Here is a 25374-nt window from a genome sequence, read left to right as displayed (position 1 = left end):
TTAATGACTTGTGTGTGTGCGTATCATGGAGAAGATGCATCTGATATAGCTGAACTCTGAGGTATGCTTCACTTGTCCCATGCGAGTTATTAGCAATGTGAGTGATTCTAGCAGATGGTAAGTGATGGCCTTGACTGTATGCAAGTTCATTGTTTATTTGTGCATTCCATTTTTCCTAACTGTATCTCAAGTGTAAGAATAGAGAGCATAATTTACATTCTCAGTACAGTGAAATCCTAAATTCACAGATTACCTACTGTGCAGGTAAAATGTGATTTATCTACTGCACTAGTAATATTTTGTCCTCCACCTGCTGCTATAATAAATTAAATAAAAATTTAACGTCTAAAATTAATTCTTGAAGCAAGGGGGGGAAATAATGTATTATTTTTGGATGAAATTGTTGTCATAAATTTTCAAAGAGTCATATAACCACAGTAAAGCAATGATATATTTTTTCCTTTCTGCAGTGTTAAAAAACCCAATCTGTAAGTTATATAGATTTCCTACTTCTGACAACAAGTGGATGAGAATCCGGGAACAGATGGCTGAGACCACCCTCTCTTTCCATGTTCCTAAAGAACTGATAAATCTGCACATTAAGGAGGACATGAGAAGGTAAGGAAGAAGAAGTAGCAATAGTACATAGTAAATTTTATTTTTCTGAGTTGGAATAATGCAAGTGATGAGCTAAAAATATTAATTTGTAGTACAATATAGGCAAAATATAGTGATCTTTTTGGCTGCTAAGAATTTACAGCTGTAACTGAACAATAGAATTGATTGCTCAGAATTTTTGAGACTCCAGGGACTTCATAATTTCTGAGCAATGAACTGTGCTAGAGTGCAGTCATGACTTTTAAATGTGTAAGCATCAAGGTTTGGTTAACAATATAAATATTCTGAAAAGTTAACATTTTATAAAGAAACACCACATGACAAGGGTGTGAACTACATCGTAGTGTGTTTGGCTTTGTTTTTTGGGCAGTGCTAATATCACAGACAAACATTATGCAAGCAGTGGAAAATGACGTGTTTGTAGTTAACTAAGGAGCAATGATAATATAAATCACGTTCCTCTAACTAATGTAAATTAGTTGGCATAAGAAAAGGATACCAAAGGAATGTAATTTTGAAACCTTTGTTCGTGTTTGGCCTTGTAACCAGGAGGGACACCTGAGGATCATTATGATATGTGTAAACTGGGGAAAAAAGAGGATAGGAAGCACAAGTGTCCTAAAATCCTTTGTATGTTCAAATTCCCACTGCAGGGACTTAAACGGCAGCCTGTCCTTGAATACTTGTAAGTTCTGCTGATACAACTGTGGAAAAAAAATCAATATTTCAAGCAGTCCAGGGCTTCCCTGAAAGCATACCTTCTTTTCCCAGTGATAATGGATAGTGTAGAAGAAGATATTGCCTCTTTCCCCATGAAAGTTCTCTCATACATAGGTGGACATCTGGTCTTATGAATAAGAGTAACGCTGTGGGCTCGTGCTGCATCCCAAAGCCATCCTGTGCACTTTCAGGCAACTCCTTCCATCACCGGGGCTTGCCTGTGGCTGTTTACAGTGGTTGGTTGTCCTGCAATAGGAGCTTCCTTTCTTTCAGTAGCAGCCCCATCTGCTGCTTCTGTGTATGATCTTTCTATGCCAGTAGAACAGCATGTGGGAGACCAGAATCTTGCTTTTAATAAAGTCAATGGACTGATACATACTTATGCATGGTGATGATGAGTTATAAAAATCATATGAATTGTTATAATACTTTATTTTATTCATTTAATACAGTGTTTAGGCATTTATGGCCTGATCTGGTTTGAGAATACTAATGTGTAAGGTTTTTTTAGTAAGCAATAAAAATAGATTATGCTGACTTGCACAGTTCATCCACTTCCCAGATTTTCATTTGCCCCATGGGTAAATGCCTTTTAAATGTTAGGGGATTACTTTAACCACTTTTACTACTACTGCGTTATTCTCTCCAAAGGCATAATGCAAGTAATAGCGCTTGCTGTTATTTCGTATTATAGCATTCACCTCCTTGGATAAAGTCATAGTAAAGAATCACCATGATTTGGTTTTTTTTTAACGATTATTCAATACTCACCAAAATAAAGAAAAGCTTCAAGGAAGAAACAGAAGTAGAAGTTGCTCAAAGATTGAGGCAAGTGATTCTGATTTTCCTGACTGCTAATGTGGTTAGCTGTTCAAGCGTAGTAGAAAGCGTGTGTGAGAGAGAAAGAGAGACAAAGTGATTGTATCAATCTAAGGGAGGAGGTAAGACCAACCAAGAGGAGCGAGAACTTGTGGTAGAATACTAGCAGATGGTGGGAATAGGGCTGTGTGTGTCACCTATCATCGTACAAGCTTGTAGGTTGGACCCTTCAGCTTTCTATGCGCTTTGCTTTTTGAAATAATTGCAAAGATCTGTGGACACCTTGCACTTGTAAAGTAGTAAAACAATGTTAGGAGGATATTGTGATGTTAGTTCTTGAACTCATACAAAACTTACACTGTACCATCTCGAGGCTGTTCTCTTCTGAAGTGTTCTTCTCTGCATCTTTTTTCCCCAGTTATTATAAAAGAATAAATGTTGTCTCAGAGGCCACTTCTTATCATCCTCAGCCTGTTTAATTTTATTCCTATTGTGGCTTCAATATAGTCAGGTCTGAAGCAATTACCTATGAAAAATATCCAAGTGAAGTGTTAATCCCATTCAGTATTGTATTTTAAATTGTAATTTAAATTCCCTTTTCTCATAGCTCTTAAGATTGTTGATCTCTTGATAAAACTACAGTATTCATTGTTAACCAAACTTTTTCATTTACTGACATGATACTCTGAAATATGCAGCCTCTAAGGATGTTAAACTTTGTTTTTCAGCATGAAATAATGTTTTGAAAGATATGCATGCATTAAAGATTTTATCCTTCAAACCTCCTTCGGAGAAGTTTTAATAGGAGCTATACGGTCATTTTTATTGTTCTAATAAGGGTCATGCAGTCTGCTTTGCTGGTTTTCATTAAGAAATTATTTCTGTTTCCTCCTCAAGGTTTTTCAATGAGTCCTTTCCCCTGTTTTTAATATTTCTTTACACAAATCTTGTCCAGATATTTTGCATCTATTGTGCAAGACTAGCCAAGTAGTTCTTTAATGATTATAAAAAAGACTTAGTAGTTGGCAATAATTGTTCAGGAAGTTGGTTGACCCATGTAATCTAAGCTTGCGGTTGTAGATGTAACTTGTGTTGCACTAGATCAGCACAGCAAGAGAATTAGGAGACTGTAGTAGACGTTGCAGTACACGTGTCTTTCAGATTTGCCACTAAAGCTCTTTTGAGTCCCTTGGAACGAAACTCGGCTTCGGCTGAAAGGGAATTCTGCCTGCTTATTGCTGAATTTGGCTGATGGCGTTTGTGGTCACAATCCATAAACAAATTTCAAGGATAAATTGCTGAACTTTCCTTGAACCCTCTCTCCAGAGTACAAAGCACGCTCAAGCTTTCCTCCTGCATCGGTAATGGCTGTCCTGTCCCACCTCCAGTAGCCTTTTCTTGTGCAAATCTATGCTGTTTGTCTGTTTTCTCATTTCTTTCTTGTAACATTACAGAATGAGGACAAAGTTCAGACTTTCTGAAAGACGTATGTTTTCCTACTACCTTTTAATACACAACTTCAGTAGACAAATGGAGACCCAGGCAGAAATGCCATGTTTTGGGAGTAGGTATTGATTTTTCTGGGCCTCTGCATATTGTTTTTCACATGACTTATTTTTGAGCAATTGCACTGCAAAAACATTACATTGATAGAGGTAACAGCATAAAAAAAGTTATTCTGAGTAAACTTACTGTGACTTTTGAAGCTGTTTGAACCGACCGCATTTAGATAGCCACTGTTAACATGCTATCCAATTAAGGACTTTTAGAACCTTACTTCAAGTAACTACCTAGCACAAATGTTCACAGAAGTCATTTTTTTCAACACTTAAAACATCTCCAAACGTGTCAGTAGAACGTAGCTCCAATACATGCATATGCACTATTTACCCCATTGTGGATCAAAAAGGGTACCAAACCTTTCTCGTCTTATTCTCCATCACTTACTGCATGGAGGAATACAAGTATGTAAATGTAAGTGTAACCTGAATTTTTGTGAGTAGTGTTTAGACAATTGCCCCCCTCAAACATGATCAGTTTAAAAACCATTAATTTATAAACTAAAAGATAAAGTATATTGTAATGTCTGAACACTACATAATTCTCTGTACTTTTGATTTTGCTGTTCATAACTAATTTTGGAAAAGGTGGCGCCTGTGAAAGTCTAAGGAGTTTTCATGTCAGACTAGTGAAGTAAAATGTGCTGGGCTTCACTTTGTTATTGGGTGTTTACAGTTGTAGTGCACTGGAATGGAGTAACATTACCTGATTTGTTTTATGATACTTACCTCTACATAACATTACCTATTATTCAGCAGTGCTGAAAGCTATAAAATGTTAACTTACATACTGACTGTCCTGTCAGGGGGTTTTGTTGTTGTTTTCTGCAAAATCCACCCAAGCATTAAGACTCCAGAAAATCATTCTGTACCAGTCAGCAATGCTTCTCAGAGACCAGCTGCTGAAATTTCCAGATGTTACATTTGTGCACAGCATGCCCAGTCTCAAAGAAGTCCATATTGGGCAAATGATATAACCCCTAGGTTGTCTTAGAGCCTCCCACATTATAGTGAAGGACAATACAAAACCAAAGCAAAGAATAATCTTCTTCTCAAGATTATAACTATTTTAACACACTAAATTCTGTCACCACAAAAAGCATTTGAATTTTTGTTGTTAACTAGAGATTTTGCGCTTACCCATACTTACCTGTGGTTCTAATAGCACTAAGTTGAGTCCAATTTCGTCAGTTCATGTCAGTGGGGGTACAGAGAATATAAATTAGAGGCGTTAAGGCATTAAGGTGATTAAAAAAGCTTTGTACAATTTTTTTATGTTGCTCGTGTCATAAAGATCCTCACTGTTTCTTTTGAATGAGGCACTCTGATTAATAAATTGGGGAAACAGGGAAACAGAAACCCACAAAACTGTTTAAATGCCTGAGTAATCACATGCAATTAACAATGTGATTAATCTTGCGACATATATGATTTCAAGCTGAAAGAAAAAAAATGAAGTTATAAATAAAAACTATGAGAGTAAAGTGTTTTTGCTTATATCATAGAGCTGAAGCAACATTGTCTTAAGCTGATTCCATTGTTTCCTGATGAAACAGTAAAATTTAAAAAACAACCAAACAAAAAAAACAATTCTAAAACAATTCTGTACACCATTTCTAGTTACTAAAATACAATTTAGGATTAAAGTGTAAATGCCACAGATGCCATTCTGAGTATTACTGGATTTGAGACTCTTTGCAATCGTGTGATGCAGGAGAAATTATCCTCTGCTATGAAATGTGAATCATAGAATTAACCTCAAATGATCACGCTGTTCGAAGATCTTGAGTCTTTCAGAGATAAACCCAGGTAATAAAATATCCAAGGAAGGAGAAGAGTTTTAAGGCAGGAATGAAGAAATGGGTTTAATTTAGCTTATATATTGTCTACACTTTTGGGTAATAAAAAGGGGATGGTGGTGAATAGAAGTGCAAAATGAGCTTAGAAACTCCAGCTCTCAGGAACAGTATAAAATATTCTCAAACCTTTGCAAATCCCAGTTTCTTTTCCACATATGCATAGAAGAAACGGGTTTTAAAATATTTTTGATGTGTTTGGTGGTTTGGGTTTTTTGGGTGGTTTGTTTGTTTTTTGGTTTTTTTGGTTGTTTGGTTGGTTTTTTTTAAACAAATGTTTAAGGAATGCAGAAGGTAGGCACAACCTACATTTTAGTTCTTAGCTACTTGTCAGGTCAGGCTTACCAGAACCTGAAATAGTTTTGGGAAATTCTGTAAGAATAGAAAAGCAACTGTTTTCAAGAGGTTCTAAATGAAAACTATTAGGAAAGAAAGAAAAATATCCTTTTATTCATTTTTGTGGTAACTTCCCCAGAAGGGATTAAATCCTCCTTAGTAATTATTTATCTGTTCTAGGAACAATATGGTAAAAAGGCCACGATTCTTTTATTTCTGGAGAGAATGTTGTATTCTTTCGGTGTGTTATTGTCTGTATTTTACAGGACCATAAGTTGTGGTAAAGAAAAATGAGAGTAATTTTATCTGCTTCTGTTCTACAAAAAAAGATGAAATGGTTATCCATAAACATGTACAATTTAAAGTAAATTTGTTAGGAAAAAATAATTCCTGTGCTCTTTTCCTTAGAAGGAAGCTTAGAAGCTTCCTTTACTTATGGATGGTTGAGTCATGCCCCAAAGCTTATGGTTTATATTTACTTCAGAGCTCCTGTTTGATGAATATGCAGAGCTCTGTCGCCTTTATAATATTATAAAACTTTTGCAAATATAATCTGCAGAAATGTCTCATCTTGTTTTGAATCCTGCTAAGCACTTTGCTTCTGATGTTTTGTGAAAGTGGATTTCGGAAGCTAATTTTGCTTGGTGGAGGCAAAAAGCACTTCTTTTTTTCAATTTTGAATTGGTCATGTTGGCTTCACTGGGAATCGCATCACTGGATTTTTGAAGCTGAATGAATCAAAAGTTACTACTTTGTCTTCATATAGCATTTGTGGTTTATGTGCTTTTATCACATATCCTCTTAATTATCTCTTCTTTGTATAAATAGACTGATCTTTTCAACCTCATCTTTCAATTTGTAAAGATTTCTGCTGTGTCCTTAATGATGCAAATGACTATTCCTGTTCCCTTTTCTGAGACAGAATAATCAGATCCAAAAGAGTTCTTTGAGGGAGTGCCTGCTTCTGACTCATCTTGCTCAGCTTACTATCTTGCTGCTGGTTTTTGCTTTATTTTCCTTTTATTGTCACTGACCACAGGTTTTCACTGTGCTTTCCACCATGGTGTCTGGACTGTTGAATCTAGTGGTAGTTTTGGAAAAACAAGTTCATTGGGAACATGATTTCAGCATTAGGACTTTCTTCAAGAAATTTTTGAACATGATGCATACCACTCTTTCAAAGTACTCCTTACAGAATTCAGTATTTTGCATTTTCAGCATTGAATATGTTTCCTTTAGACTTCTAAGCTGTTCCTATATCCTCATATCCAAAGTGATGAGAAAGAGACTTTTTCTGTTACTATGGTCATTAGAGTGCATGGCGCAAAGCAGATTGTTTAAGTAGAAATTATCAGTGTGAATAATACAGTAAATTCTTGGTGCCTCTTCCAGGTACTTTTAGTAGTTTACTATAATGATGCACCTAAGGTGTTCTTAAAAATAAAAAATAAAATAAAAGCATGAGTTGATAAATCAAAAGGCAGAATGTTAATCTGAGCCTTGGGAGCTTAACCATCATTTGATAATGGGCTTCATTGAATATTTTATTGGAAAAAAAAAATTGCATGTAATTTTACTTCGAGTCTGGCAACAATATTTAATTGCTAGTCATCTCAGAAATCTTTCCAGTCATGTAGTGTTAACACATCTCTGGTTTCCCTGATGTAGTTGTTCATAAAACACAGGTATTTCAGTCCAGGCACAGATCCTCCCAAACCATCCTGCCATACCAGTGTAACAGCTTGCACAGTGACTGTACTTTCTGTCAGCAGGGGAAGGCTGGGTAAGGCTCAAGTCCCCTAAAGGGCAAAGTGCCCACAAATTGTAGCTATGTATATCAGTAAGTCATTCCGAGTAAAAGAAGTTTTTGGTTTTTAAGTAGGAGCCTGAAATGAAGGTTCATGACATTTCTAATAGTGCTGTGGGATCCTGAGGAGTCTCATAACTTACTCTTAGAATTTTTCATCTCTTTAAAATTGTGTTGTGTTAGCACCAACGATCATTAATCTTTATACTAATGATCGGCGTGGTATATAGTGCTTTCAGCAGATCAGAATCCAATATTGAATTTTTGTGCCATAATGGCAGAAAAGAATTTTGAAGAAAGGGTAACAGGTAGATTTTATTTTTTTTAATGAGGAACTGCTTCCAGCCATAATGCGAATTGCTCAGTGAAAGCCGGCATAATTAGCCGACTAAGGGAAAGAATGGATGTGCAAAACAAAGTACCTGAGAAAGGCTTAAAAATAAGCTATTTAGCCCATGTTTGAAGTGGAGCAGGAGGAATGGGACAGACTGTTCACATCCACATTCTGGTTAGATACAAATGGGGCAAGATTATGTCAAGGCCACCAAGGAAGACATTGAAGTAATCAAGGCAGGAGACAGTGAAAGTTGAGACGCGCTCCTGGGTGGGAGTTTCCCTTGTGCATTGACAGAAAAGACTATCCAGGAGACAGTTTGAGGGGCTGAACAGCAAGATGCAGACAAAGCTTGGATTTGATTCTGTAAGAAGGGTTGAAGTTGATGCTGAGCACAGGATCTGTCATGGTGATGAGTGCAATTACCTGGAAAAGACTTTGAGAGGGGATTTGGAGATGATAAATAGCTCTATTCTAACAATATTGAGTTTGCTCTGAGCTTACTGCTCTGTTGACAAGCTACTCAAAATCCCATGGCTGCACTGAGAAGGTGAATCAGTAACCAATTTGCCCTCTGTAGAACCAATGTATATAATAAATATTACTTTTCTTCTATAGCACAATTGTTGTTTGACGTGATTACTGGTTGAAGTGTGCTTTTGAAGTTATTCAATGAAATAAGTTCTGGTATAGGTATTATAGTATTATTAAAACAACAATGATTTTTTTTTTAAGATTGTTATTGTGGGTATTGGTATGAACTATAAACTTCCAAATTTGAAAAATATTATGTTTCTTCAATCTGTTTGTTTACTTTTGGGAGGGGCCCTTCATGGTAATGATAATAAAGCTTGGTACTATGGAATATTGTTGATGGAGCTTAGCTATAGGAAAGATAATTCTTTTTTCAGCCATAACGCAGAGTTGTACTGAGTCAACAACAGCAGTGACAAAGAGTAAGAAATCACAAGACACAAATAGTATCTAAATCCTGTGTGTGGTATATTTGCATTTGAAAAAAAGATATAAAATGTGCAAGAAGGCTGGTTTTGGAGGAATAAGGTCTATGCCATAGAATCCTGTTATCTCATGGTTTTGATTTTACTGTATTTTTAAATGAAAATAAATTTAGAAAAGGTAATATTTGAAGTTTCCATGCTATACGTGCTCTAGGTTACTAGAAAACTGCACGTTTACTTTATTAAAACCTTGCAGATAAGATGTGTCTTTTTGTGACATACTGGTGGCTGTATTTTGACTTCAGTGATGCGTATGTGTTTCTGAGATGAAACAAATACAAGCCTTGTCGACAACGATAAGAGTAGGATTTGACACTCCTTGAAAACATGTTAAAGTTAGTATCGTGGGATTTGAGCTTTCCCTTCCGTTGCTGGTGGTGTCAATGGAGTTAACTCATAGTCAGCCAGTTAAACCACTTTTGGTTTTTGGTTGGATGTTTTAGTCTGAGATAAGGGGTTTCTACTCCTGCTATTGCTTGGCTTGAGCATGGGACCAACAGCTCCAGGAGTGGGCTTAGATAGAGGCAGGGGAGCAGAGCCCCAGGAGTGGGTTTCCCGTGGGGTAGAGGGCTCTGAATGTGGCGTATTGATGTGCCCACCTCCCCCTGTGCAGTATTTCTCCAGTCTCTGCAGAATACTGTATTCCTGTACAGGAGGAGCAGTGAAGTTTTGGAGCTCAGCCAGGTCTAAACATTGTTCCTAAAACTATTAAACGAGACAACAAATATTAAAGCCCAAAATATCTTCACCACAAATAAATAAAATTGTATACCCTGCCAAATTTTATGAGCTTTTCTTAGGAGGAAGCCCTGAGATTTTCATTTAATGGGATGTCTCGTTTTAAGCTGCTAAAAACTTGCAAGAAAAATGGTGGTTGAAAATGGTGGTTTTGTCCTCTAACTGCTGATTATTCTTATGCTACAGCATTGCCAGTTGGTATCGATGGAGGAAAGTTGAACTGTTTCATCTATTTCTGTTCTTCAGGTTGAACAAAATGGAAAAAAAGTAATCATACATCCTTAGTAAGCTCCCTATGAGTTCATATATTGTAATCTTTGTTTCCATTTTGATCCTTTCAAGGATGTGTATAAACAAAGTGCCTAAGTTCTGCTTCCAGTGCAGTCTGTTTGATTTTGGTTGTCGTATTAACCAGGAGCAGAATTATGCCTATATAGCTTATTTTACTACTATTCACTCTAATGCAAAACTAATAGTGATGGGGAAAACATCAGTGTATCAGTGTGGGGCTTTTCTGTTTAAGAAATAATTTTAAAACTTTTTGGCTAGTGGTCAGAACTGTTGCGCAAGTGTAGCTCTGTGTTCCTGTGCTGCAGTCTCATTGGTCTTTTTCTCCCCCTTTCTGCCCCCTCTCCCCCGTGTTCCCTTTTTCTTCAGTAATTTTCCTGTGTGCGAGAGCTGTCCTCTAGAAGTCTTTTTTGAGACTTCCAAGAACTGCAGTGAAACAGTCTGCTTGATACTTTGAGGAAAATGAGGAAAACTAGTTGGCTGGGTTGCGCAAGTTTTCTCCTGAATGATTTGAAGTGTTTGAAGACTCAAGATATTGCATTTTCAGTTTCTTTAAAAGCAGGTCCCCCAGAGTGCCTCTGGGATAGATATAGGATGAACTTACTTTGCAAGTGGGGAAAACAAACGGAAAGCCAGTGTACTGTAACTATGCTTGTTTGTGTAGGAAATTAAAGTGATCTCTATTTCACGCAGGTCAGCTCTCAAGAGTGTACAGGAAAACTGATAATTTGCTAAAGGATTTCCTTTTGGATTTTCAGTGACATGTTTGGTTACCATAACACTGCTGTTTTGACCTGATGAGCACAGCTGTGAGGCTGAAGATTAAGTTTTAGGGGACTGGTGGGTTTTTTTGGTTTGTGTGTTTTGCTTTTAAAGCTAAAGAAATGTGGTGATGGCTGGTGTGTTGGTTAAACTGACATTTGTAGAAACACTGCTAGTACTCCCTTTGTGATGTGTATGAAAGTATCCAAAGAGTAGTGTGTATCAAAACAGCTACACTGCAAGCGTTGGAACAAACTTTGTATTCTTTACGATAGTGTTTAATATTTCTTCAGAAGAAGTTACTAGCTGTGAATGCAGCTCTCTGGAGCCTGGAAGACTTCCTACCTCCAGGGAAGAAATAATATTTCAGTTTGCAGGCCGTTACATTTGTACCACATGAGTTTTGAACACAAATTACTGTATTATTCACTGATTTGACATTCTTTATTGTGTGGCTGAATAACAGAGCTGAAATCAGCAGATTTTACAAGCGTCATGAAAACAGATTTTATTTCAATTAGGCAGTGCTTTTGATGTTTTCTAACAAACTATGTTTTGATTAATTGGATTAATTTGGATGAGTGTTAATGGATTAATGAGTTAATTAGTGCCTTCTCTTTTTGCCTTTTGATCCAGGAATCAGGAACTTAAAGACTTGGGAGAACTTGCTCCTCACTGGGACAATATGCGCAAAAGTGTTATTGCTCACTGTGATCAGATGTTGAGCATGTACCAGGATACTCTTGCAGAGCTTGGGAAGCATACAGGTATGAAAGTAGCCTCTCCTCTTCTGGAGCAGTTAAAACTTAACTAGACTGATTGTTATTAAATAGTGGCATATTCAGCAGGAATAAACACATAAAAATGAAGTATTTGTAATCGTTGTATTTCTGAAATACTCACAGGTGCCCTATTTCCTCTTCTATTTTTTTCATGCATTCCATCAGTTTTTCACACTTAACATGGCACATGGTTATACAGCAGCCAAAAAAAATTGGAAAAGTGGGGGTGTGTGTTTTAATTGCAAGTTCCCTTGAATTTACTGCTCTGCTAGTATTGAATACCATCTGCCAATTGAAACCAGCCTTAGAGGTAGTTTTGTCAGTTTTTCTTGAAACTTAAGTTACATTTAACAGCCTACGGGATAACCGTAAGATCTAGTTATGCTTTGCATATCCTTAGTGTAGTAGTTGTCATTGCCCACGTTGTGCCAGAAAATCACAGAATTAATATGGGATGGGCAGTCTGTCCTCAGTCCAGAAGTAGCAGTACGTACCACCTTGCTTTTTCTCACGTGGCGATGGTGGTCTTATATTCCGATGTGCGCTGGGTGCTTGTTTAGTTAATATCTGCCGGAGTCCTGTGGCCAGGGACTGTAATGTGTCATAGTGTTTGCATGCCAGTGGAATAAGACAGCATCAGTGACAAATGTGCAGAAAAGGCAGCTGGTCTTTTCCTCCTGTAGTAATTCTTACTCATCAAAAGAACAAGAAAAACCTGCAGAACAAATTATTTCTTCTTTGGAATTTCTTTTCTTTTGATTGTTCACAAATCATTCAAGGAACTTATGATAATTCTTTTCTATTTCGTGAGACTATTGGAATTATTTCTTGAACAACACTGTATTTTGAGCGAACAAAAATTTCTGTCTGTTCATAGCATGCCTTTCTGCCTCTTCCTGCTCGTGCACCCCCCCACCAGTTTTTGAGATGTTCTGGAAGGAAATGGGCACATTTGTTCTGAATTACTACAAAAGCCTTGTTTTAATTGCTGCTTTCTTACTGGTGTCAGATTTCTAACCCCAATCCTCACAGTCCCCATCTCAAATATGTGTTTTTGATGACCATGCTGCCATTATTGCTTGCATATGCTGTTTTGCTCTGTGTTCTCACCATTAGATGTTCCCACTGTGGCCTTACTCCCACAGTTGTGTGTGTGTGTAGGCCTTGCAGTGCATGTCAGAAGTAAACACTGTGCATTGTGTTGCATATACATAAGTTTGCAACCTAGAATATTTCTGGAAAAGGTATACATTATGGTTATGAATATTTGTAAAAAAATAGAAGTATAAATGATGATAACATCTTTTGAAATATCTGATATATATTTAGGGAGATTTTGCAGTGTTTTCTTAGTTATTTCTAGCTTTCTCCATAGACCAAAAAAAAACTTTTTGTATGTGTGTATACTGAGTAATGGAGCAATCAGGTTTTAGTTCAATATACAACTAAAATGCATAGCAAAATAATTTCTTATAGAGAATTGGGCGCATTTACTTTTATTATAATGAATCTGCTGCATTTAGTAGGTGAGACAAGTCTTTCCCTCCATAATAGGCATTAAAACTATACTTTCTCATTTATCCATAGTCTTCTAATACGGGACTGAGCATGGTATTTCTCATTCCAAATTGCTCTGGGATAGCTTTCTTCATCACAGAAAAAGAGAAATCCTGTTCTAGTGTATGAACAAAAACCCGTCTCTAACTGAAACTAAGCATTTTGGGAGCAGTTGATCACCTGCTTACATGTGTGGGGGGAAAAAAGCTCACCTGTTACACTAAATGTTCTATAAAAATTTGCATTTTGGTTGCAAAAGTGGAATTTCTTGTATTTATGATTGTTTACCATCATCAGATTATTCCAGTTCTGATTTTGGCAGACTACCTGCTGATCCAATATGACACTTCCTATGTTTCTGTGTTTTAGCTTATATGTATATCTATATGTATATATGTATATGTATAGTTTTAATGCTTTGCTAATTATATTTTGAAAGCACTCCGTAAAGTATCATATGCAAGGTAACAAATGCAGATCATGAAGGAATCAACGCAATAATTATCACTCACAGGAAAATATTGAAATGAACTTCTGAGATTAAAAAAAAAAAAAAGACAATGTAATCTATTAAGCATAAATCCTGCAAGGCCTATATTATGCCAGGTGAATTTGAAAAGGGTTGGTGATGTGAAATGACCTGTCTTAACTGTGGTTTGAGAGAACTACAGTGGACCAGGAAACCTGAGATTATTGAGGAGGACAGAACCAGCACATATAAAAAAAGAGTAGGAACATTCCTCCAAAAACAAAACAAAGCAGAAAACCTAAGCAACCCATTAATTGTAGTGAAGATGAGAAATAACGAGGAGGTGTTAATTTGGAGGTCAACACTCAGGTGCGTAGGTAAATCTCATTTCTTCAACAACCCTTTTTTTCCCCCGTTGCTAATATGGTGCTGGTAAGATACTTGTTTATACTTGGAAAACCCCTGATTTTACATCTTGTGTGAAAAGTTACTCTAACATTCAAAAACTTATTTTATCATGATCAGTGGGATACATGCACATTCTAAAGCCAAATAATAGCACAATCCTTCTAATGAAGACAATATTTGCTTTTAACCCTGCACTATAGCATTTTTATTCTTATTAAATCACAAATTAAATTAGATGATAAATCCTCTGAGTACTGAGTGTCCCTGTACAGTTGTTCCATAGAGGTCTAACATTTTAAAGTTATAAATATAAAGGGGGGGGGGGGATTTCTCGTGTATACATATGTAGAGCTAGGCTAAAACCTCAAATCTGCGTTTTGATCCTGTAGGCAATCTAGGATTTGACTGCCCAAAGTAAAACAAACTCTAGAACATATTCTTATATTCTTCTGCTGTCCGTTACTTGACTTTAACCAGATTTTTCTCTTCCTAGATCATTTGCAAAAAGTAATTACAGTTCTCTGTGAAGCAGAGATTAACCTCCCTGCATACAATTTTCAGAAGTTTGTGCCTACTGCTTCCCCCCCCCCCTTCCCAAAGGAATAGGATGGATGTGGATAAAATCCATTGCATGTTTTAGAATGTCCTGGTTCCTCTTCCGTTCCCATATGGGATGCTGCTTCTTTATAAACAGTACACATTGTAACTTCAGAAACCAAGATTACAGTGTTCGATAAGAAAGCAAGACAGGCATAGATTTGACTTCATACTGTAGTTGCACAAAAAATTATGTTGAGAGAACATTGTAGAGACTGGAAATTTAAGTATTCACAAGATAGAAAATGCTAAGATTAGAGACGTGAGTACAACTTTAACTCAGACTTTTCAGGTCAGCATATTTCAACACAGTCTTTACTTTCCCATTGTCAGCGATTCAGGCCAAAAAAGATTTTACTTTACAGTTCAGCCTATGTAGGCTTCATACTTTATCTTAGCACATTGCCCGAGTTTGGGTTGAGGCGGTTCTCTCCATTCTGAAACAGCTTGAAAGTTGCAGTGCTGTGGAATACCTGTGCATCTGCGCTGGAGATCCAGATCCTCTCGGAATTAGGGTTTGAGTTTGCGATCAGCAGTACTGCTACTTAAGAACTCAGCAAGGTTGGTTTACTAAACTAGATTAGACTTCTGTTATCTGGCCTTAGATGCAAAATTCCTGAGTCGGGTCATTATTTTGGGAAGCCTTATTTTAAGACAGGACCAACTGGCCACATTCCTCTAGGAAAGCCATGGAGTGCTTTTGCATCTGCCTTTACTTCACTACCATGTTGGCAGCCAGAGATACGTGGAAGCACTAACTCGTTGACACTCCATCCCTCCTTGGTACATCAAAAGCAGGTTAATGTTAAAATGTTTAGCATTTTTGTTTTGTTACTCAGTGAAAAATTGCTTTCCTTTAACAAGGGGCTTTTTACATGTATCTTATCACAAACTATTCTGAAGGAGCAACTCCATGTAAGTCATCTAGGTGCAAATATCTCCAATCTCCTTTTGTATCAGCGCTAGGAAAGACTGTTCTCTTGTAAGCAGTGTACAGAAGGGGAGATAGCATCTGTAAATAATTTTTTTTCCAAAATATTTCCATGTTCCTCCTATACAGTCACATGTTGGGTTTTCTGAGAGAAACCTACTTCATGCTCAGCTGAGCTATTTGTGCAATTTAATGGAGAAGGCTGTTAGTAGACCACTTCCTTTGCTTTTAAAATTGAGAGATTGCAGTGAAAGTATCAGGAGACTGCATTAGTGTTAGACAGCAATTTTGGCTTAGCAGCATATTTACTGAAAATGGAGGATTAAGGAAGTTAGGACTGTTTCAAATTTGAGTTGTTTTAGCAAACATTTTTATCCTCAAAAATGGGGGAGAACTTTAGAGAATAGCAAGTATTTTTGTTTCAAGGAAACATAACAGGAATCTAAAAGGGTTAGGTAACATCAAAACAAATAATTTCAGGTTAATCGAAACCACAGATTTGGTGATTTTGGGAGGGAGTAGAACTTTGAAACGTTTTTTGTTTGTTTTAGTTTGACCCGAAATGATATCCCCCCGGGATTTTTTTTTTTTTTTTTTCCATTTCAGTTGTCAAACTGAAAATTCTATTATTCATCCAGCCCTAGGAGAAGAAAAGACAGTCGAGGTTAAGGCAATTGAATATTGCTCTAGAGAATTGGATACTATCCTTGCCTCTGTCACAAAGTTCCTGTGTGCCACTAGGCAAGTCAGACTTCAGAAGTGGTTAGTGTGTGTGTGTTCTTCTTTTCTGGAAGCCTGGCAATAGATGCAAGCTGTTTTGCGAAAGTACTCAGTGCTTATGGATGTAATTCAGCTCAGTGGGAGCTGTGCTTCCAAAATGGAACGTGATGTTGCATTGTAATGCGTACTCTGTAGAATGAGATCCTCCATATCTCATATTGATGCATTGTTTCTTAAATGCTTCGACCTTAAGTTATTCTTTGCCATTGGAATGGATAAAATTATAACCCTTTTACTCAGCCAGTTAAAATTATTCTATAAATATTTGTAAAGCCCTTAGAAACTGTAGTGATGCATGCAGTAGACAGATTTGAGGAAATTAATAATCCTGTCTTTGTGGGAGGCTTGAGCAATATATTTGAATCCAGATACCGAAGTTAAAGTTGGAAACAAAATATTGAATCACTGCTTTTAAAGTGAGCAGCAAAGACCCTAAGCATTCAATGAGCTGGAAGAAGCTAGTATGTAATATGTCATTGAAGTCTATTTCACAGTTCCTCTGCAGGTGGATGTCGGATGAAGGTTGCATCTATATTCTGGTATTTCCTAACTTTGAAGAGTTTAATCTTGCAAAAATAATATCAACTACTATTTTAATAGATGGAATGTAGTTTTCTTGGTCCTTAAATACAACTTACCAAGTTATTTAAAAACACGCAAGCAAACTATACTGAAAAATTGTTTTATCATATGGATGATAGTGGCAAATGCAGATTGCGATATTAATTCCACTGCATGGATCTCTCATACAGAATAGCTGACAGCAGTGGGTGGTTATTATCCCGTATGTTTCTGGCACTGGGCAGGAAGGAATTCTTGCTTCACAGGTCTTCCCTGAAAAGAGGAATAACAAAACTCAGTAATGCTTCGTGTGTTCTACTCCAGTTCAGGATAGAAGTGTACTCCAGGGAGAGCAGGCTCTTCTCCCTTCTACTCTTTTGCTGGTCCCTTTTAATCTGCTGTCATCTTATTCTCCTCTTAGCCTGCCAGTGTTTCCTTGTCTCAGATCCAGTTATCATTCCTTAAGCTTTGATCTTGGTCTCAGCTGAATTCTCATAAATAATCTGCCCCCTTTCTGTTTTCTTTCCTAATGATTTGCAATCTCCTCACCCACATTATTCCCATTTCTTTTCTGATACAGTTCGAGTTCCCTTCACTGCTCCCATAATTTTGTCTTTCTGTGCTTTCCAGATGCTCGTTTCCCACTGCTATTCCTCATCAATGACTCCAGGTTTCAGCCTGCATCCCCAGGTTTCCTATAAAATCTGAATCTTTGACTGCTGTCAGTTGCTTTTCTTGCTACCTTTGCTCTTTGTTAAATTATTATTTTAAGTTTCTAAGTTTAGGTAGCAGCCTGAGTTGGTCTGGAGTATCATTGGTGCGCTCTGGCAATGTGATTTGCATTGAGAGGCTTGTGTTGGCATCTATGGCAGTTTCAGCAGATAACCTCTAGCAAATCTTGATTGAGCAAGTCAAAAAGAAGAATTTCAAATATTTCCTTTATCTTTTTTTTTTTTTTGCAAGAAAAGGTTGAACCTTTCCAAAGATTTTTTTTTTTTCTTTTTAAATCCTATCTGAATCAGAGGAATTTTAGTCCAAATGATTAATAGTTGACAAAATGATGGGGGCGCTCAAAAAATGGTCTAAGTAAATGTTGGGCTGCCTGAGTGAGAAGAAAGGACTACCTCTCTTTTGTAATCTACACCCTTTTATTTTATATATATGCTGTATCAAATATCTCCAGGTAAATTATATGTCAGGCTTTAATTATATTCCTTTATACCACCATAGAGTTATTCATAATCTCATACTTTTGAAGTATGCAACCAGACTTTTTTTTTTCCCCCAGAGCATTGTGCTTCTTGTGATTCTGGCTTTTTAGAGAGAAAACTCATTTCTAGCTTTTCTTAAGCTAGTTTATGTTTCTTTATTTGAACTTTCTAGGAAGAATGCATAGCCTAGTCAATGTAATACTTTTGTTTTAAGAAAAAAAAACTGTTACTTGGTGAAAGTGTAATAACATTATAGCTCTCTACCCCTGTGTTTTTTAGCGCAGAATAAACATAATGCACATTAACTGTGACATTGTTTCCAGCAGACTGCAGACCAATTTCAGACAGCAGGAAAAAATGTCTATCACCTAGAATAAAAAATTAGATTGTTCTGTGAATTAAAAGCTCCTTTGTTGCTTCCAATATGGATACATGCTGAGACTCGGTTGGCGAACCATTCTTCTCGTAATATACAATTACATTAAAAGTAAATTAAAGACGACTCCTAACATACAAATATTGTCCTCGCGTTAAAAAGAAGACAAAACATATGCTGGGTGCTTAAGATAATGATTCTTTAAACTTTTGTTTTTCAGGTTCTTCCTTCAAATCAAGCTGTAGCAAAGGAGAAAAAACATTAGAATTCATCCCAATAAATCTTCATCTGCAAAGAATGCACGTGCATAGTCCTCGATTGAAAGGTAAAGTATATTCTGTGGAGAAATTCCCTAAGTATGACAAAGTATGCTTTGAAATACAATTAAACTTGCAACTGAGAGGTATGGTTTCCATTTTAGCCCTTTTTAAGATGTAAATATCTTAATTTATATATCCAGTTTCAAGGGTGAACGTTAGGTGGACGTGTTTTCAGATGAAACCTTAAAACCACAACAGAACTGAAAGGTATGCTAGTTAGGGAGATGAATCTTGGTCATTTTGAATTTTTGACTTAATGGTAGGGTACTGGCAACAGTCTTGTTAAACTTTGTAAGTGGGACATAAAGATGCTACAGAAAAAAAGCATGGAAAGTAATAGTATTAAATTGATTTTTTTTTTTTTAATTTTTTTTTTTAGTAAATTTTTGTGTAATTTCAGCTTACATAGATTTGGAAGAATGCTGAGGAGAGAAGAATATCACAAGAAACACAGTGACTTTTAAAGAAAATTCCGAGATTCATTTCATGTTGCACGTGTTTTGCCAGTCAGTGAAGTTTGTACAGCATTAGCTTGTTTGTAAGATTCATGCAGTATGGCTTGATACAGAGGGTTTCTTGTATGAGTAGATTGTTGCTTGGTTTTTTTGTTTCTTTGGTGGTTGTTCAGGTTTTTTTAATAAAATCACAATCGAGCTTCCAAATTCATTATTTAAAAATCTGTACTGCTGTACAAGTTTAAAGTGGTTTATTTTTCACTTTGTTTAATGGGCTTTCTCTGTGGTTATATCCTGCCTTCATTTTGTGTACATATCTGGAACCTGCCTGTCTTCCTGAAGGGTTTGATTTTATTCTCTCAGGCCTGTGCATCTGCTTCTAAAACCCAAGCTTCCAGTTTTGGATGTTGTTTGGTATATTTCTAGAGCAGCTGAGTATGTACTGTCTGTAGAGGACCACGCTTAAGTAAATCATGAGATCAAAGAAGTGACCAGCTTGCCTGTCCTCCACATTTCTCTACAAATTCTGAAACTGGCACCCAGACATACTGTCACTGAGTTTGATCAGGAGTCCTGAGTCTGTGCTGAAACTCAGGAATTGGGTCCAAAGTTAAAGCTATGCAAGGGATTTCTCTGCCTCATCTTCTGAAGCCACAAGTTTTGGATACTGACTGCAGATCTTGGAAAACTAAGGAGTGGTTAATTCAACTTCTTTTAAGTTCTTTTTTTAAAATAAATTCCAGGGGTGTCATAATCATTTTGCTCCTATGATGCTTCAAACAAATAAGTAAATGCAGAATGTATATTCACTAAAATGTATTGGTAACTTAATGCACGGTTAAAAATATTCTGTTGTAGCAGTGCAGAACTAATACTGTCATGATTCATACTGACACACTGCACAATGTTCAGTAAGATTCACATCCTTCTAGGGCATCGGCTTAATTTTTCATTGTGATCCGTAATGTCAGTGTATTGTAAAAGCCAGTCTTAGCTGTCTTGTTTTTAAGGTGGTTGGTTTTTTTTCCCCGCTGTGCCACCAGAGATAGCACTAGAGCACAATATGTTTCCTCCCGGAGATTACCAGGATGAACTGACCAGCCTAGGCGATGAGAGTTGCACAGTTCCATTAAGGACAGTGTTACTTCTAAACTTAATGTATCCTATTTCTTAGGAAGCCTTAATGAGCCCAGCGCTGCTTGTGCCTAAATCAGCTTATTCAGTGCTACCCTGTGCCACGTAAGCATTTGCTTAGTGTTAAGTGCAAATATCTCACTGATTATGCTGAAAATACTGCGAACTTCTAATGCCTTCTGGAAAGGGGGATAATTTTCTGTAATGTCTTCTGTGATTCTGTTTAATACAGAATTCTGTTGCTGCTGCTTGCATATAGTTTTAGCAGCATCCTTTACAGATAAAAGTTTATATTGATACATTCATAGGAGCAAATCATAGTGCAGTGAATAATTTGTTGATAAATTGAGATCTATTAAATTTGCTGTCACTATAGAAACAGGGAAATTACACTCTGTAAGGTTTTTGCCTTATAAATACACTCTGCATCTAAGCACATGGTAAAACAGTAAGTACAAACAGTAATTATGGGAGTATTATTGTGTGAACTGCTGATGTCCATCCCCTTCTGATTTGGAACATGGGGACTTCTGATTGTCTGTTAGATACTGTATTGGTTCAATATTTTGTTACTTCTTTTACTAAACAACAGTGCCTTCAAACATTTTAACAAGATGGGGATTTATAGTGACAGGATATGACAGCAGAAATTTTAATTTAGCCGATGTTTCGCATTTATTTAGTTAACTCAAAAGCATTTTTAGATTTGTAATGACTACAGGTGGCCAGAACCTTAATTTTATGTCTTTCCAAGAAAACCTCTCTGGGAACAGGGCACTGTGTGTTTATTTGTTAAATAAAAAAGTGGAACAAAATATGCTACTTAATCACCCACAATTTTTACACTATTTGAGCTTTGTTTTGTTTTTAATGAATTTTCTCCTTTCTCCTCCAAAACCACTTTGCTTGTGGCATATGGTTAATCCGTAATTGAAAAGGGTACAGAAAGAGAGAAATGTTCGAATCATCTTCTAAAGTTAGAACTTTGTTTAAATTATAAAAATTTTCCTTTTTTCTTTAGCTAATGTTCACTTCAGTGATGTGACAATTAGATAACACTCCTCTTGTTACACTCAAGTTTAGAGACTGTGAAACATTAATAAAGAAGAGAACTTGTGTTAAAATCAGGGAATTTCTGCCTACACATATTTTTGGAAGACTGACACCTTAGTTATGGAGAGCTCTTTTTATTTCTCTATATACAAAATGGGTTCCTCAATATGGTCAGGATATTCTCGTAGCGCTATAGTGTAAATATAACAAAAAGTAATTGAAGATTGTTATTTGTCTTTGGAGAAATTATTTCTGTATCTATTACATAGCCACTGTCCCATCTGTTTAGTTTACCGAAATAAGTTTTGTTTTATGAGCACTAAAGAGCTGTGTCTTGTATTAGATACGTACACTTTGAACAGTTTGTAGCAATTGCTAGTCATTCCAGAGTAAGCAGCACTTTGACATCAAGTTGGTCTTTCTGATCTTGTGCTTTGCTTGGCATGTATCAAAGGGCACCTGGAATATAACCAGGAGACTTGGGGGGGGGGGAAGCATGTAAACATTCACAGAGGTGGTGATGAAACAAGCTGATGAGCCATAAAGCTGTCATTAACCCTTGCACTGTCGGATACCTTAATTGTGGGACTGCAAGATAGGTTTCAATCCCATCTATCGTGTGTATGCACATGGATATGTGCTTTTTTGTTCAAGATGCTCAGTAACACGTTTATTTTTACTGAACTTTGATTCGGGTTGTTATTGGGTACTGACATGGAATAGAAAATACCTGTGTGTTTAAACTTCCAGTAGGAACAGCTTTGAGAAAAATACTATTTCATTATGGGGTAACTGTGCCCCATCCATGTGATAACACCACATTTTGCTCTGTTCATCATACTACAGAAGTTAAATTTATATATTGTCATAGCTTTGCTTTTGTCCCTGTTTATACATTAAGTGTGCTTGTTTTAAATCAATTTGGTGGGCTGAAGAGATTTTTATTTTGCTTCTGGTCAGTGTGAGACACTGACTGCCTCCTGTGAAGGCAAACAGGTCGCTTCAAATTCGAGATTGAGCTGTGCTTGACATAAAAATCCCTCAGTTCTTTAAACTGGTCTGATAAACCTTAGGTTTATGGAACTTCTACTGTGTTGCTGTGGTTGTAACCATGTTGCACAAGCAACATCCTTTTATTCAGGAAGGAGTGATGAGCAGGTAGTTTATATTTCTGCATGGTGAAGGAGTTGTTGGTTTTGGGCAAGTGTGTAACTGGTTGTTAGTGTTTCACTTGTGTAGGTAGGAGGTGAGTGTATCTTTGAGTGAGAATAATTAGTATGAAATGATGATTGATTTAAAGCTCAATTTCCTTGCACTCTAATCTTTTGCATTTTCTTCCTTCAAATTCTGAAGTAATTATTTGAGGAAGGGCTGAGGGCTTTTTTAACATCTACTAATTAACAATTTTGGGGGAGCACACTGACAATATGATACAGCTCCTACAACTCTGCTGCAATTGAAACTTTGCCTGCGCTGTAGAGGGTTGTCAGCACTAGTCTGTTCTTGAAGTGGACGATGGTTGTGAGTTACTGGAGCACTCCTGTACCAGTGCACTCATGCTGACACAGCACGTCCTTCATAAGGCATTCCTCCCAAGTCTTGCCACACTTTCCAATGTACTGTGCTCTGGAGAGTGGGAGCGAGACTTCCCCATGCCCATCACCAGGGTCGTAGACATTTTCTTCTTCTTTGCCATCCCACTCTCCCATGTTCGCTTGCATAGAGTGGGTGCTGAGCTGTTCTGGGTGTGTTTGTGTCTCAAACAGCTGCTCCTGGACCATGCTAAGAGGAGGCCACGGGCTGAATGAAAGCTTTCTTCTGCGTAAATTCCCCCAAAGTAGCTATAAGCAGGGTCGCTATTTATTTTTAAAACAGAGTTGGAAAAAGCAACAAGCTTCAGTCTTTTAAATGTAGTTTCATGAGTTATCTGTAAACATATTCAGAAGCCATTATCTAGTTAACCTGGTGGGTTCATCTCTTATTTTGATTTCAAGCCACCATTGTTTTGAGCAATAGAACTACTTATTGTCAAGTATGGATGGAGCTCTAACAGCCCAAGATTGTGTAGTACGGATAAATCTCTGTGAAGACCTGAAAGAATGGTCTATTTAAGAACCTTGAAGCTCACCTGAGGCTAATGAAATTATGTCACTTCTCCTTTTAAGTGGAAATTGAAGAGTCACCAATTCATTAGAGTTCAAATCAATTTGAGCAAATATGCTTTGCAATTCAGCTATGGAAGTAAAACATAGTTCATTAACTGTGAATCATTTGTACAGTGTTCTTGCTTTTAGGGATATTTGTCATCAGGATGCAAGAAAAAAAATCTATTTTAGGAGAGGATTAGATTTTCATTTACATGGAAAGCTTCTTTGATGAATAAAATAGTTCACAAAAAAACATCCTCTAAGGTTTCTTTTAGAAATACGTTTTAAGAATGAGGCATTCTGACCTGTATTTTTATACCTCCAGTGAGCTTGGGCACAAAACAGGTACTGCTTAGTGCAAATGTAAATTCTGCAAATGTAAATTTAAACTTTGAAGGAATAATTTATTGTGGTTTGGGATGTAACTAAATCTTCATCTCTGCACCGACAATCAACCACAGGCACAAAATGAGAGGCTGTTTTTAAAAAGGTGTTTCATCTCCATTTCTGTAAGCATACATCCATACAAAAAGTTCATCACGTATCTCACAAGACGTCAGGTACATACAGAGAGTAACAACAGTGTCTCAGCAAAAATCTCAATAGTATAGTTTATTTCCCATTCTGGTAGCTTTTTAAGTGAAAACAACTGACTTGCTCTTTGTTTATAAGCATATGTAAAAAGTAAGTATATGTCATAGAACAGAGCTCTTCAATTTAGCATTAAACGGGTAATTATATCTGAAAGTGGAAGCTAAACACATGCAAACTCAAAAAGAATTGGAGAATTTTACTAGTCGCATTGATTAATCATTGGAGCAACTTCTGTGGGAATGCAGTGAATTCATTGTCACTTGAAGTCTTTAAATCAAGATCAGATGTCTTTTTTTTTTTTTTTATGAGATGCCTTCACTCACCTAGAAGACATAAGCTTGATGCAGAAAACATTAGCTGTAATTCTGTAGCCTGTATTATTGAGGCAGTCAGACTATTCCATCATAATGGACTCTTTTGACTAAAATGCATGAATCTGTGCATCTCAACATGACTACAAGTTAAACAATGGAAGGCGTAATAAAGTGAAATACACAAAGGGCCAATTTACTTGGCAGCTTTGTAAACTGCAGAGCTAGACTATTGTTCTACACTGTGGCATATAATTTAGATGTAGCAATAAATCAGGTAAACTTTCTAAGTTGTGCAGGTGGCTGTATGGAAAGATTGATTAGCTCTTGGGCCTCCTTGAGACACAGATTCTCGATTATTCCTTGGAAATAATACAGACTCATTGTCCTCATGTCTTGTAGAGTAGATATCATAGTGTTACCATACGTTGGGCATAGGCACATGCAAATCTCTGTGCTTGTCTGTTCCTGTTCCAGATGCTCTGTATGATGTCATCACTGTGGGAGCCCCAGCAGCCCATTTCCAAGGATTTAAGAATGGTGGTCTCCGAAAACTACTGAGTAAATTTGAGGCAGAAAGACGAAAGTAAGTATTTTTGTAAGTAGCTATGAAAATATCATTGCAGTTGCATTAAAATGTTATGAGCTCACCGAGTAACAAAACAGTTTACCCTGCTGAATGCATGGAAGATAAAAATCTAGTAGGATTGGACAAGGATGCATTCATAAAATAGTTCTTTTATCTTCCCTGCTTTGCTCGACTGCAAAATTGAAGCACAGTTTACTTTTAATGTCAAGACTTATTTTGAACACAAACTCAAAATTGTGAAAT

The 25374-nt window shown here is 36.8% G+C and overlaps 1 protein-coding gene across 3 annotated transcripts in view; it reads left to right on the top strand.

Annotated features, from left to right (window-relative positions):
* Positions 1-25374, top strand: part of INPP4B (inositol polyphosphate-4-phosphatase type II B) — a gene marked incomplete at both ends in the record, with an annotated part of 287771 nt that overhangs the window by 179370 nt on the left and 83027 nt on the right. For all 3 annotated transcript variants that reach the window (XM_082316132.1, XM_082316130.1, XM_082316131.1), the window contains 4 exons: positions 471-618; positions 11493-11623; positions 18749-18853; positions 25020-25128. In XM_082316132.1, coding sequence (XP_082172258.1) covers positions 471-618; positions 11493-11623; positions 18749-18853; positions 25020-25128 — 493 coding nt within the window. The remainder of the gene's footprint in view (positions 1-470; positions 619-11492; positions 11624-18748; positions 18854-25019; positions 25129-25374) is intronic.

This window comes from Platalea leucorodia, assembly GCF_965183815.1.
Source record: "Platalea leucorodia genome assembly, chromosome: 6".
Lineage (NCBI taxonomy): Eukaryota > Metazoa > Chordata > Aves > Pelecaniformes > Threskiornithidae > Platalea > Platalea leucorodia.
This window is presented reverse-complemented; position numbering and strand designations above follow the sequence as displayed.